This window comes from Saccoglossus kowalevskii, chromosome 7 (assembly GCF_978046115.1).
Source record: "Saccoglossus kowalevskii chromosome 7, keSacKowa6.1, whole genome shotgun sequence".
NCBI classification, from domain to species: Eukaryota; Metazoa; Hemichordata; class Enteropneusta; family Harrimaniidae; genus Saccoglossus; species Saccoglossus kowalevskii.
In genome coordinates, this window is record NC_140647.1 from 12,476,543 (window position 1) to 12,492,124 (window position 15,582).

Sequence of the window (15,582 nt, forward strand, 5' to 3'; positions counted from 1 at the left end):
ATTTGCTTGTAGCACCAGTAACAAAAAATCAGTAGAACACTTCAATATGCATATATTGTTAAAGTGACGGAAAATCCCAATAATTGATGATACATTCTACTAACTTTGTGCGTTCTTGAATACTTATTTGACAGTTGTGTATTACCGGTAATCAATATTTCAGTATACTTTCAAATTTGTTACATGCCACTCAATAAATACAATACAAAGCTAAAACTATTTTAGACTGACCTCAATCAGTATATACATTGTATGTATAGTGATAATACTACCTGGTACTAGTTAAAAAAAATTACAATGAACCAGAAATAAATCCAAACATGTAAATCCAACACATCAAAATGACTACCAAATCCTGATATTGTTTCAGCCATGGTAATCTACAAGACATTTATTTCTGACATGCTTGGCAATCTTTTCCCAATGTAGTGGATTTACATGATGAGTTGTAAAAATGGAATTTAAAACATATATACACACTATTCTTGGCTTCTAATGTATGCAGATGATGGGGATAGACAGGTCAAAAACAATATTCTGATACTTCGCAGGGATTGTAAGCCTTTTGGATTGAATACCAATACAATTTATTCACATCAAAGCTATGCTATGTTGTACAACAACAGTACACTGTATTTTGTTATTTTCTCAATTTAATTATTTTCATTTGAATAATTACAAAATATAGTTAATTCCTAGTTTGTATTGCAAAGTTTTTTAAGACCTGCTGTACTCATTGACTTGGGACGTTCAATTGGGAAGCCCAATGCTCTTGACCAAATCATTGATGCCATGCAACCAAGTGCACGAGAGACTCCAAACAGTACAGTATAATAACTCATCTCTGTCATACCATAATGCTGTAAGAGAAAAAATATAAACATGTAAAATATCATGCCATAAGTTGAATATGACAAGAGAAGCGAGAGTGAATTGATGGGTTTCAAACCAGATTTTGTAGCGGCAAACATAATTGCTATCACACTCTTACTGCCAAACAGAATTTGAATCACCATGATTTGGTTTAGTTTTTTTCTAAAAATATGCAGCCCAGGAGGAGATGAATCATAAAGTAATGCAGTGCAATCCAACAACACACAAACCAGCTACTGGGAGTTAACTTAGCACATCACAAGTGCACTATATAGTAAAGCTCTATAATATATCCCTCTTTAAAAAATCTGCAATGTTATTGTCTGTTACAAAATAGCTATGATCACAGATACTTAATACATTTAATTTTGTTTACAAAATCTCTGCTTTGCTACCAGAGTATAAAATCATTCAAGGGTGGTGGTCGTCGCGCAGCGTCCTGTTCAATATGGAACCAACCAGCACAACGAGTGTAAAATGCATTGTTTACATGAAATTCGACTATCACTTTTCAACATATAATATAAACTCACTGTGAGTAATACACCACTATGAGCATCCACATTGGGCCATGGATTCTTGGCTTTCCCTTGTTCGATCAAGATGTCTGGAACAATTTTGTACAGTTGTGATACAAGACGGAATAGTTTATTTTCTGGGAGATGTTTCAAAGCAAACTCGCGTTGTACCAAATAACGTGGATCTGTCTTTCTCAGCACAGCATGACCATAACCAGGAACAACCTGAAAGGAAAGAGCAGAAATAAAATAAGCAATCAAACCTGCCACTACACTGGGAATAGGAAAAATAAAGCAACATCATTGTTAATGACACAGTCCCCGTCCAAAATTTTGTGATCAGACATATCAATTTGATGCTGATGAAGTCATTGAGATTAGATTGAAACCATTAATAGGAGATGGATTTGTAAAAAATTATGATTAAGTGCTTTTACACGAGAATTGGACATTGGGCAGTCATATTGAATCAAATTACAAAAATAATGTTCACGTGATGTATCTATTGGTATACTGTCTTTGTACAAAATTTAAACAGAAATCTTCATCGCATTCATGGGAAAGTAGGCATGGGTACCATTGAAAAACAAAATGGCCACCAGTCGGCCATATTTGTTCGAATCACGAAAAAAAATGATGTGCACCTAAAACCCAATATGTATGATCAAATGTAAGACATTATGTATTGTCTTCATGTAAAGTTTGAATGAAATCCGTCAATGGGTGTCCGGCCGGCACAAACCCAAATTAATAGTCCCTGTTTTTGGACTTCGTCCTAACAGGGACTAATAAGCAGGGGTGAATTCTTAAAAACATACAAGATATCAGTTATCAGTTTTCCTTGCCCTATCTAAAGTAAACAATTAATGGTTTACTAATGGTTAAATCCTACAAGTTATCATAAGTGATATCTAAAGCATATCATGATAATAACAAGCAAGAACCTACCTGTCCAGACTGAAGAGTATCCCAGATAAAAGCATGCATCTCCTCATCAGACACATCAACTCCAATATCTTGTTGAAGCTTGGTCAACCACAAGAGCACTTCCTATAATTCAAGATAAAGTGATAAATCATCATTTGATATATCAATTGAAGCAATAAAACACTTAGATTTGTTTCATTGTTGTAAAACAATGGCAAATACTGTTTTATAGAAATGAATACCGTTGCTTGATTTATTTCACAGTGGGCGCGCACACAAGATTCATAGAAAATGTTAGAAAACTTCCATATGAACACTGCAATATACTGAGGGATAGTCTTATTTGTGCTACCAAATTATCTAATGTTATGTAAATGGTTTGCTACAATTTGCAACAATCTCGCTTGGCTAAGTTGTTCTCTTCACATTTTAACATTGTTGTTACTTTACAAAAGAAGTTTTACATTATCCGTACAAATCGATCGCTTCAACTGTCTGGTTAGTTGATGGGGTTATTGGAACATTGATAACGACTTTCCCAGGGAAGTTGCAAGTTACAGACACAAATCTAGTTTGCGCCCACTGTAATTATTACTCAGATCAACAGGTAAAGGAAATTCCAGCTGCTAAGAGGGCCAAGACATCAACCATCATCTTGCGGGTGCACAACCTCCCTGATGCAAGGCGAGCATGCTAAGCATAGTTTCACACCACATTGTCATAACTGGAACGAATCCATTTCTTTCAAACACTTACCTGGTTTGCTAAGCCATGAAGTGGACCAGCTAGACCATTTAGACCAGCTGCATACGAGAGATATGGATCTGACAGCGCACTGCCAACTAGATGACATGCATGTGCACTCACATTACCACCTTCATGATCACTATGAAGAGATTACGAGAACATTATGAATATCGGTACTGTAAACTTGTAAAACAACTCAATCCAAGATACTTATCACTGCCTTTTGTATGACTAAGGAAGACCACTTTAGGTATGCATCACAGTTTACCTGACTGAGAGCTTTTTTTTAAGGTTGAGATTGAGAATCTAAAACTGACTTCCTTTAAAGAATTCAGACCCAAAATGCAACAGAAAAATCAAATTGATGAATCCATGCAAACACTAAACTTCATCTGCGGTGAAAAGCATGTACAAGGAGAATTCAATAAGATGGATCTATGAGCGAGTTTTAGGTCTGAAAGTGGCACCACCACTAGCTATTTTACAGGCGAGACCTTGTTTCACAGTAACTCAAAATGTGATACTTATACATGTACTAAGTTTGAAATCAGCCAGTGCCAGTACTTCACTGGGTATATTGGATAAAAATCACAAAACTAGAAGCCTATCTACGAATATATAATTTATGGATTAGAGATACTGTCATGATACATTTCAAACTTACCGGTAATCAAAGATTCTTGAAGGATAACGACGAATGCAGGCTAATTTTTGAGAAGTCAAAAAAGTTTTTTGAAATTGCAAGAAAATGACGCCAAACTTAGAGATTTTTATTTAAAAGTACTTTGTTAGTGGTTTTCCCAAATGTACAAATGTTATTGAAAATACAGTACATTGCAATAATGCAGGGATATACCAGTAATCTCGAAAGCCTACCTATGGATTGTCAAATACATTCTCATCAGTTCTGTAAACATAGGATCATCATATCCCAGCATATCAGTGAAATTCCAAGACCAGTCTTTTTTAACATCAATAGGACAAACTGGTGAACCATCACGGAATAAATTACGATAAATAGTAGCAGCTATAGTTGGTAGTTTACCGATTAAATCCATTGCATCTTCATACACAAACTGTCAAATATAAGAAATTACATATAATACATTATTATCTAAATTTTCTCTGCTTTGGTTTATATTATTTTAGTCTTGTTACGCCATGCTGTTGAGGTTACCATCTATTCCTTGTCTTGTCTTGTATTGTATTGTATTTTTAACACACACAATTTTATTTGTCATATACATATATTCTCTATTCAGCTTTTAATTCTCGTTGCTAATGTATGGCTACGTTCTCACACGTCTAAAAAACGTCAGTGTTAGCACTGTTTTTTTGTTGTGCAAATATTAGATAATCTGCTGAATTGTCTGCTCGCCTTCTCACTTAGAAAAAAACAGGTGTTTGAAGATTGAATGCTGGCCTCCACCTAATATTTTGTGTAGTTCATCCCAAAATGGCATAGTTTTCGGATCTCTGTTGTGCTCACTTCCTTGTACTTTATACGTAAAGTATAAAGCCGTAGTATTGTGGTCACAGCACATTGCGTTGTGCAAGAGCCAGCATCAAAAATGCTGACGCCACAGCGGCGTATTCTGTTCACACGCACATTTTAATAACGTTCTCAAATAAAAGGCGTTGTGACAATGACTTATTTCGTTCAGTGAGTACACCACTTTTGTTGCGCCCACACTATATTTGTTCAACTGCCTGTGCAAATCATGGCCAAGGAAGAGCACACAAGGTTCATGACTATATTACCAATGTATATAATTCAAAAACACTTTTGAAAAGCAGCTACCCCCCCCCCCCCAAGAGTACTTAATGTCAGTTTGATCAGACACGTCTCAGATATTGCTGAAATGTTTGACGAATTATCAGTTACTCTGCCAACTCTTGCAAGGTTATCTATCATTAGTTAAATAACCCCCCAATTCTGTATATGAAAGAAACAAAATGGCAGTCAGTCGGTATATGCAAAAAAAATGAACATTCACCAAGACACCCAAGATGTACAACCTTCATACAAAGTTTAAAACAAATCGGCAGACATTCGGCCTACTTTGATAGGATAACAGAATCAATGTACCAGGTATAAGGGGGTACCAGTTAAGTCATATTATGGAATATTAGTAAGGAATGACAAATCTTACCTCCCAATATAATTTCTTAGGTTTGCCCTCTGCGTATGCCTTAGCAAAATGACTTTGACTACTAAGTGTTGTAAGTGCTGCACTTAACTGTGCCATTGGATGCACAGTAGAAGGAAAGTTATTCAGCATAGTAACAACATGTGAAGGCAAATCAGCTCTTTTTGCCCATTCTCTAGAAATAGCTTTGACCTGCAAAAACAATTTAATGCATTGTTTAGAACATCATACCAACCATTTATCGACTTGAGGTAATGAGTTACTTGAGGTAATGAGTTACCCAGTCATTGAGGTGGTATGTGAAAATTCATTCCTGATGAATATGCATAAATGTTTTGAAATAGGGATATTCAACCAAATATCAATTGTCAATTTTTATGCATTGCTAACTTAGTCATTCTATGTTTTACTCATTCAGGAAAATTTGCCAACTATGGAAAATTCATAACACAATCTCCTCAAACAGAAACAATCATGAAAATTTGAAAATTCAGAAAATTGGGAATAAGAATATGCTGTACAACATTTGCTGTTCTACATAATACACTACCTGATCATCAGTAGGCACTTCACCGGTCACTAGCAGCCAGAACAAACCTTCCGGTAATGGTTCCTCACCACGAGCTACTTTTGGCAATGCCAGTTGACAATCTGGGATGCTGTGTCCACGGAAACGAATACCTTCATCTGGATCCAGTACAGACGTCTCGCAGATAAGGCCTTTAATACCACGCATACCACCATACATCTGAAAATCAAAATGATTGCAGTACAGCAGATTATTCATTTATTTAAGTTACTAACCACAATCCATCCCAATAGCAGTAAAGTTATGAAGATGATGCAACATTTTAGTTTATTATTTTTTTTGAAACTTTATAATTATACCATACTCGTTCGACTTAGTGCCCATGCTTAGCACCCACCCTAGGCAAATTCAACAAGGTATACCATTAAACAAATTTGATACATTCTATGAAGTAAAGGCAGGGTATTAGCCAAAAACTTTCTCCCCTTAAAAACAATTAAAAATGTACTTACCATATCAATGGTGACTTCTCCCACAACTTTGTTGCCATGTTTTTGACGAAATTCTCGTACATCCTCAGACTGTTTTAGAATTAAGGAACGTAATTCATCTTTGAGATCCTAGTGATAAAATGTTTATGAACACTGGGGTGAGTTTACATTATTGCAATATTTCCAGATTGACTGTGTGCAGAGGGGTTAAAAAAAACAGTAGTCCAAGCTTGCTGAACCAATCTAATTTTACCACAGACTCGTGAAAGACAATGTTTTTTACTCGTCTTAGATTAGTGCATTCTGGCTGTTAACCCCTGAGCCATAGTAATTTGTATACAGTGTACATACCGGTCGGTATAAGCCAAGGTTAACACACCTAACTGCATAGCCTGACATGATTGGTGATCATTATTGTGTCCTTGCTGATGGATTGGATGCAAACTGATGTCAGTCATAATGACAATACCAGTCATTTTCGACAAGTGCACATTGTTATTTTTTAAAGAACATTCATTTCGGTAGCCATAACTCGTTCAATCAAGGATTGCACACTTCAAATGCAATCAAGATAGAGTTCAAAACTGACTGCAACAGTAATGTCAATGTGCATCCAAAGTTATTTTTTGTTGACTATAACAGCAAATTTACTTGCGTGAAGTATTCAATATCACCTCTAGGGAAGCGAACACCACCTGACATTGGCCAAGTATCATTTGCTAGATGACACATTGATCAGTCTGTGTCAAGCCGATAAAAAATGCAGAAATCATCGAAATAATAGAATAGTCAATGTTTCCACAAATACCTGTAGCCCCACCACCCACAATTGTGAATGATAGACTTTCCAAACATAGTCTGCAAAGTAAGTGTATTGTGCAACAGTTCAGAATGCACAAGTGGGTATGCTTTGTGATTGCCAGAGTTGTGTTTTGAGTTGAAACTACTGTATCCTACCGTGCACTAAAATTTGTAATTGTGATTTGGTCTATGAGTAGCTATGATGGCTGTCATAATCAACACAAATCTAATTGATGCTGACAAGATGTCAGTGATAATGAAAAACTGTACTGTTGCAGCCGTAATTTGTGTCAAAGTATATGCATCAGTGAGGGCGCAAGAATTATCACTGACTATGTCAGGCTAACTGGATTGATAAACAAAGGTTCATCTTATGCAGCAAATGTGAACTTTCATGATGCATTGTTTGGCTATATGATTTCCTTGTACCCAAGAGACTGGTGATTTACAGTAGACCACATGAAAAGCCTTCTTTGGCACCTATGGCAGAACAAATTCCTTTGGACAAAACACGCAGGCATTTAGCAGCAAATAAAATACAACTATGGCCACTGATGCCAGTACAGTATAGTCAGCTTGGTTACTGCACACATTTTCTGAAGAGTACCATATCTCATGCAGATTATGAATCTATATTCTGAATGATTTTGAAATCTGCTGTATTCTACAGTTGCAAAGTTACAGCATTGATGCTTTCTCACATAGGTTCAACACTTTTGCATGCACATGCAATGAACACAAAACGATACAATTTTCACATTTGCCACAAAGTCAGAGTCATGTAACAAATGCATGCGTCTATAAACTGTACATGATTGGGTAATAGAACTGTAATAGAAACTAATCTGACCACTGTGATAGACCTCATTTGCAAATGGCAACCGAGATATCATTATAAGCAAGAAAGCCACGTGATTTGTTTTTGCTCCATAAATTTTGTTTTCTGTCATGTCAGCGACACAGTGGACACTGATTCTAGAGAATGGAACACTATTTTAGATTACAAACAAATCGCATGGTTTTCTAACTCAACAATCTTAACGTTCATTTTCAAATGAGGTCTATTCCTCCATCAGAATTTAACAAATGAAAAAAAAATATAGTATTCACTTTTCTAATTGAAAAACTTGAAAAAAAGCAGCACATTTGCTTATGGATATCAGCTATAGCAGCAACGTCGAACACCAATTACTGTAAAATCGGTATTAAAAACCGCAGCTTCTATTAAAATGGTACAATGCAGCAGAGGGAATGAGGCTTCTATTAGAGCATCTACACATATGAGAAATGGTGAATTTTTGGGTCTCAATTGTTCAAAAATGGGTGCGGCTTCTATTAGGGATGTGGCTTCTAATATAGATTTTACAGTAATGCTAATTACATAAAAATGTCCTACATACAATGTACATGAAGGATAGAGGGTCCATGTACCTATTCCCTTCCCTTGGAACAAAATTGGCGTTTAGTATATTTTGCAATCTTTACCTTTACATCTTTATTCAATCCAAATATTCAGATGTTTGCATGTTCTGTATCACATAGGACAGGGATCTTTTGATGCAAACACCAAATTTAGTTTTTGACTAGTGATCTCAAGTTGTGCTCAGAAATTTACGCAAGTTGGACACGCTTGGTCAAAAATGTATGTATTTGTTCCCCATATAACTTATTTTCAGTACAATTTGCGTGGATGAGTTTGTATGGCTCTAATAATAAACTGAGAATCCATGGACTAAATATCGGTAGTTACATCTCGATGGCAGTTGAATCTGTTTGTCCAAATAGGTACATAAACCCCTTTCAATACTTACAAAGCAGTTAGTATAATCAGATTACAGAAATATAACACCATGGTGAAATGGTGAAAACACCAGAATCTAACATCCAACTTCATAGGTACCGTAAAAACTATCAATTCACTGCCTTTTAATTCGCACACAGTTCATTTACCGGTAAATGTTTCGTGAGAATTTGCGGTGATATTATAAAAAATATTTGAAATTATATGCTTTTAAGCGCGCTCTATTCTGTTATGGTCAACATGACATGGCAATCATTTATAAACAAGAAAATTAAACAGATGGAACTTGACAGTCATTGATGCGTTTCACATTTGTCATTGTATCGCCACTCATTTCTCCACAGCCAGAGATAGCGACATCTCATACATGTGCAAGCGACGATTTCTGCAAAACACGATTTTTAATCTTTTTTGCACAGACCTAACTACAGGCATGTGGCAAGAAAAATGCTTCATAACAATGCAATGATCGTAACATTTCTACAGTAAACGCAGATAGAAAGCATTGAATGTTAATCGCGAGTTCATAGCCACTATATATAGTTGCTTTTAGAAGGATGCCATGAACGCATGAATTGATGCCATGAACGCGTGAATTCACAACTTTGATTGGATAATTTCATAATTTTTGTGATCTATGCTCTAAGTCTTTGCTTACCAGAAGCCTCAGTTGCATAATTTGGAATTCCTGATTGCACTAAATTATAATATAGAAAGGCTATAGTTTTCTGAAATCTGTGACTGACATAAATTGGACGTTAGTCATTCTCGTGTACTGTCGGTAAAAGCTCCATCACATCATTTATCACCTACCATATGAGCAAACGTGCATAAATTTATCGCTAAACCAGTGATTATATGCTTTTATTTGGGAAATGAATTACTATTTATCGAATCAATCCAAAAGTATTAGTTTCATTCATTTGTATTCTATGAATTCATTTTTACTACTGCGAATTAAATTTTTTACGGTACTAAAATGTTAGTATACAGACAGATATAATTGTGAAAGCAACCTACTGTTGCCAGACTTTCCTGGAGATATTCAAGTGACAATTCATATACATGAAGAAAAAAAACATACTTGTTACAACACTGAAAAACATACCTACATGTACTAGTCAAGTTACTGGTGTAATGAAATCCATTACATATTTGAGTGGTTTAGTGAGATTTTTGAAACTACCAAGTGGAATCACATTACAAATTGGCAGATTGGTATCAAGGTGTTCAAATTTATTTTACAATAGTAAACAAATGTACAATTTCTGTAAAGTCTTTTTTGCAATAGGTGGCAGAAATATAGCAGAGCAGATGGTGAGTTTGGCCTGCTGTCAGCTAAAAATAAACACTATTGATGTACTGGATATAATTATACATTATAGGTCTTGCAGGTTCCCTAAGAACATTCACACGTCTTCAAAACATTTCATAATATTTTGCAGTCCAGTGCTTGTAATGATTTATTGTAGTATGCTGGATCATTCAACTTGTTTTGACAATATACACATCTCTGTCATTTACTTAAATACATCCACTCTAAATAGAGCAAGTATGGTATTGTTGGGCATCCTGCCTCTGAAGTTCAAGAAAGGTCAGCCAGAACATGGGCATCTTAACAACTGGACAAATGAGGCACAAATGTTATAATGTAGGTAGCAGCCACTCGACAAAATCAAAAGTTATTTGAAAGTTTAAAAGTGTGTTCACTTGCATGTCCTAACTGAGACTTAACGATATCAATTTATTAGAATCAAAGTGTACAATAAATCTTCTGGACATTGAATACACACTGTAGTGCATTAAATGAAAATACATTGCCATTCCGTGAGAATGTAAAACTGTGGCAATTATTAATTGATACAATTTACACAACGTAATATCTGCAAAACTACCACTTGGGTTTTAAACACCATGGTGATGCAATAACATTAAGCATTTTTTGGGGGGAAAAAATATATATAATGGTTAGGATAAAAAATTGCAGAGATAATTAGAGTTCATTATACAATCCATACTTACAGTATTATCAGCATGTACATGTCTGATAAATGAAGAAAGTACTGGTAATGATGCCTGTAAGAAATAAAAATATTATACTTAGATTGTAAAGTATGCAAGGTAACATTTATCATACCAAACGTTTTTTGAATCTAACTTGCTGATTTTCCCTTCGCTACAAGATCTTGCGTAATGTGTGAAAGGCACAGATCATACGTCTGTTGAAAAGATTTGATTTTGAATTTCTCTTTTTACAGGTCAATGTCGAAATTCCTAAATATGGAGTTGAGATATCTTTATTTCAACGAAACTGTGTTTGTTGAATCCCATGCAATGTTTTGACGCCACTACAATGCTACTACCTTTGCTTGCCCTGTTTTACACTTGATGTCATGCACACTGAATCTCTCGTTCAACGGGAAAATTGTCTATTATATGCCTTGGTAACTAACAGGTTATGTAGTGGTTATTATATTGTATAAATACAAACATTCTCTGAATTTCTAACAAGGATAAAATATTACTAGCCATATAGGCTAATGCTACATTTCTTTTTTTTTTTTTTTACCAATTTCAAATTTGTTTTGCGAAAAATCATGACATTTGTCAATTTGTGTAAAAATTGAAATGTGGTAACGTAATATACACTTTAATAAGCATCCAAACATTTAAATTACATTTCTGTGAGTGATGTGATTTTAAATTATGACTATTTTCACAGAATAATTCACAGTTTGAAATTACTCCATTAATGGCAAAATTGACAGTAGTTTTACCAAATATTACATGTAAATGGGGATCTATGCTCTTTCTGTCGTCTGTAGTAAATGTAGTTTTTTTTTCTTAAAAATAAATTATTCACTGAGTTTTAATTTTGCTTATTTCGCTGACTGGAAAATGCGCTAAATTAAAACCCAGTGAATATGTAAAATTTAGCATAGAACACATTATCTAAACGATAAAACCGTGAATTTAAAAACCACCGACTATGCCTGAAATGGTAAATCAGCGGAATTTAAACCCAGTGAAAATTAGTCATTTTACAGTAAATATCTCAAGATGAATTAGTAAAAATTACAATATGATGTACCGGGTATATAGGAAATGTTTGCTATTTATTGATTTTTGTTCTTTATTATCACATTTATTAACACTCAAAAGTCCAGAGAGCACCCTGGGGGTTAAACCAGGTTTCCTTAGATGCAAATGGACATCTCCATCTTGTCTGCTCACCATGTCTATTTTTGACAATTGACTTAAAAACCATCTCTGGCAGAATCATGTTATATTTTTTTCTGGCAAATACAATTATCTAAATCGTGACATACAGATATGCTGAAAAACACCCCCCAATTTTATGTGCATTTGTAATCCTGAAATGCAAGTACAGCAGCTGAGCATTCAATCATTAAGTACAGCTACACAATGTACAGATTTAAATCTGTTCAAAAGGGTTGCCATTGATTCTATTTCTGTGATGTTCAGGCAAAACCTTTATATTAATATATAGGTATATTGATCTAAAAAACATGTGTAGGCAACTCTGAATCAACCCAGAAATTGCTATATCGATCTAGAAGCATGGGCATTTAAAGCACTGGCAATACTGATCTATATTTATCAACAAATATTAGCAATTCTTCAAGATGCTCACTTCAGCAAAATAAAGTTACACCTACAATCAGCAGAATTGTGAGCAGAATTGCAAGCAGAATGAACATCTAATAATACAGTAGCCATAAAACACTAGAAATGATTAAAGTGCTAGCGCTGTGAAGTAGATATTGGTTTTGATTAAAAGACCAACCACTAATGAAATGGAAAAGTTTCCTCAGGGATTTGGCAGAAAAGTAGATTTCCATTTGCCCTTTACACGTTACAAAGCATTTGAAATTTGCATCAGCAACACCCAGTTCTCTATGCCAAAACAAGAAGATTACCCAGGAGTATAGGAATAGAGAATCATGACATGTCAGAATGTTATGCCAGTAATAACATTTGATAACACCTTGATTTTCAGGGTCGAAAAATTCATTTGTCCATCTAAGTCAAGAAAGATCTCAACTGATTTAGATTTTTGTGAAATTTAGTCTAACGAATGCCCTCAAGTTGTGAAATATTTAAGCAGAAAAAAATAACACTTTACATTATGTGAGAATTGTAGCATAATCAGAGCATACACACAAACCTGTAGATGTATTCTAATATATTTCACTTGAAACGGGTACATATAATGGCAAGAACATCTATGATTTCAAGAATGTGAAAACTGGGTCAAAATAAAATGCCAAAAGCATCAATTCATAATGAATTTTAGAGATGTCAATAAAATCTACTGGAGATGTACATTTGTATTTGGATTAATGAATCAACTGATGGCTATTTGGCCTCAAATGGATTTTGAAAAAAAATAATACAGTGGATGTAAATTTAGAAATAGACTGCCATGATATATTTATAATGGTACAGACTTTATAATTGTGGCAGCCAGAACATTGTACCTTTACATACAATACAATACGTCTGTGCTGTAAATTCAACATTGTGCAGACAATTTTCTTTCGGAATTCCTTTTGACAGCCTCATACTCAACGGCAAATGTACAGATTCACTAAGGCTATTGCAGTATCTGTATCTGTCTTTGTTGCCCCACATGACTGCCTGACCACCATACATGTACATAATAAATATTTTCCTGCCTTGTAATTAGTTCAAGGCAAATTTGGCTCTGAATTGGTGGGTAACATTTCCCTACTGCACACCCCTCAAAACAAACAAAGCAACATGTACTGAGCAGACATCCTGACAATAATTCAGATCAAGCTTAGAATATCAATAGTCATAAAACTATCTAAGCATGAAAGCTCCAATGTTATGTCTATTATGTATGTATCTCAAAAAAAAACATTAATGCTAATCATTGCACTATACTATACAAGTATGTCAATTAAATGAACTACAGTACGTATATTAATGGATCTGAATCAAATCAATTGATTGCAAACACTTGTAATACTAGACAAAATCAATATTCAAATCTTATCTTAGGCGACATTTTGAAGAATGAAGGTCTTTAATGTTCAGAATCCACGCAATTAATAACTAATACACTTGAGAAAGTAATTTATTTTACATTTGACAAGTGGCCAAGAAGATATATTGCAAAATCAATTGAATGATAGTGAAATTCCTAACAAAACAGAATTTTTAAATTCAAAACTTGACAAATGTAATTAAAACATTTATCGTTTAATTTTAAAAGACATTTTTGCAGAATATCACAAATTATTCATGAAAACGTAGTAAGGTGGTTTTTTTTCATTACTTGCAATAGTAAAGCCTTGAATTCTAATCGTGAAGTTACATTGTGATTCAAAATTTCATCTCCAATACACACCATTACAATGAACATATAGAAAAACGTTATTTTAAATACCGATATGAGATTTATTTATAGTTTATAGCCTGTCTGCCCATATTTTGCGCATTTTCATGTATTTTGCTATTATAAAAGGGTTTTATTTTTTTTGTAGGAATATTCACTTGATTTTAAAATTCACTTGTTTGAGAAAAAAAAGGTACGATTTATAACACAAAATAAAATCAAAATTGAGAATAAAATGCTCTCTGCAAAACGTAAATGGGAACACTGAAAAACAATACAGGTTTCATTTGTGACTAGTGACACAATTTGACATTGGCATTCAGATTGTACATTTTTTTATCACATTGATTGGTACAAGTATGAATAGGTCAAACATGGCACCTGTCCAGGTACCTAGCATTTAGAAAGCATACTCAAGGTAACACTCGTTAAAGTGTAGTACACAATGTACGAATGCAGCGAAGATCGATAAACAGTGTGGTTGCCACACACCTTGATCTGTGAACTATACCATGGCAGACAAACTTTGTGGTACAAGTCATTGACCCAAAGACGTCTTAGGACTCTGATCTACATGCAAATATTGAAAACTTCTCCCTTAATAACTGACATTTTTTTTTTATAAATTAATTTAAGGAACCTGACATGACGTGGTGGAAAAACTTTCAATGCTGTAGACTGGTATCTTTATCTGTTGCTAGGTCATACATACCACTTACTTACTATCAGCTACAAAAAACTTTGGTAGTGTAACTGTGCGTCTAGTAAACTGCTTATTCATGTTTTTGCACTTAAAATAAATAATAAATAAAACATTTCAGACACGAGGCTTTAATATACGTATACAATTAGAGCCACACCTGGACATATTCTGTTCACTAAAAACTTTCAAGTTTCGGGGTTTTGGTACCCCTTTTCAAAGCCGAAATTTAAAAGTCATTAACATATAGAAATAATGTTGTGAATATCGAAGAGCACCGAAGCAGCTAATGGAGAATCAAGGAGATTAAATTTCAAACCATTGACTTAACAATATTTCGTTCATGTCAACCAACCCCGACCTCGGGTCACTATTGGTGCACACACACTATGCGCAGCGCCAGCACAGCTAATCCCGATAGCCATTTCATTAGTTGTAGAAGAAATCTGCAAAAATAAAACAACACACTGCGCGTAGTGAAGAAAAGCAATGACTAACCTTGGCCCTTGGCAAAACAGATGTCGAAGCGCGTAGCACAGAAAGCATTTTGTAATGTTTTACCGACCGATAAATACGCAGTCTGCAGAAATTGCTTCACGCCGTCTGAATATAAAATCGACACACAGACAATAAATATGAACGCATGCGTAAAGAGAGTT

General features: G+C 34.6%; 1 protein-coding gene across 1 annotated transcript; it reads right to left on the reverse strand.

The window, feature by feature from the left end:
* Window positions 1-563: 563 nt before the first annotated feature.
* LOC100373446 (citrate synthase, mitochondrial-like) lies at window positions 564-15,563 on the reverse strand. The gene is made up of 10 exons (XM_002740737.4): window positions 15,422-15,563; window positions 10,860-10,913; window positions 6,257-6,364; window positions 5,766-5,963; window positions 5,219-5,407; window positions 3,942-4,141; window positions 3,075-3,204; window positions 2,340-2,441; window positions 1,407-1,616; window positions 564-860 (listed from the first exon to the last, which is right to left on the reverse strand). Exons 1-10 carry the CDS (start codon window positions 15,467-15,469, stop codon window positions 696-698), a joined length of 1,404 nt encoding a protein of 467 aa, XP_002740783.1. The 5' UTR covers window positions 15,470-15,563; the 3' UTR covers window positions 564-695.
* Between the last annotated feature and the right edge of the window lie 19 nt (window positions 15,564-15,582).

What these genes read in the sequence shown, in the direction of transcription:
- LOC100373446 (XM_002740737.4), bottom strand. Translation starts at nt 15,469, where the DNA reads ATGCTTTCTGTGCTACGCGCTTCGACATCTGTTTTGCCAAGGGCCAAG. An exon ending in ATGTATTTGACAATCCATAG is followed by an intron (nt 3,205 to 3,941) that starts GTAGGCTTTCGA and finishes ATCTCTTCATAG; the next exon opens with TGATCATGAAGGTGGTAATG. An exon ending in ATACTCTTCAGTCTGGACAG is followed by an intron (nt 1,617 to 2,339) that starts GTAGGTTCTTGC and finishes CTTTCCTTTCAG; the next exon opens with GTTGTTCCTGGTTATGGTCA.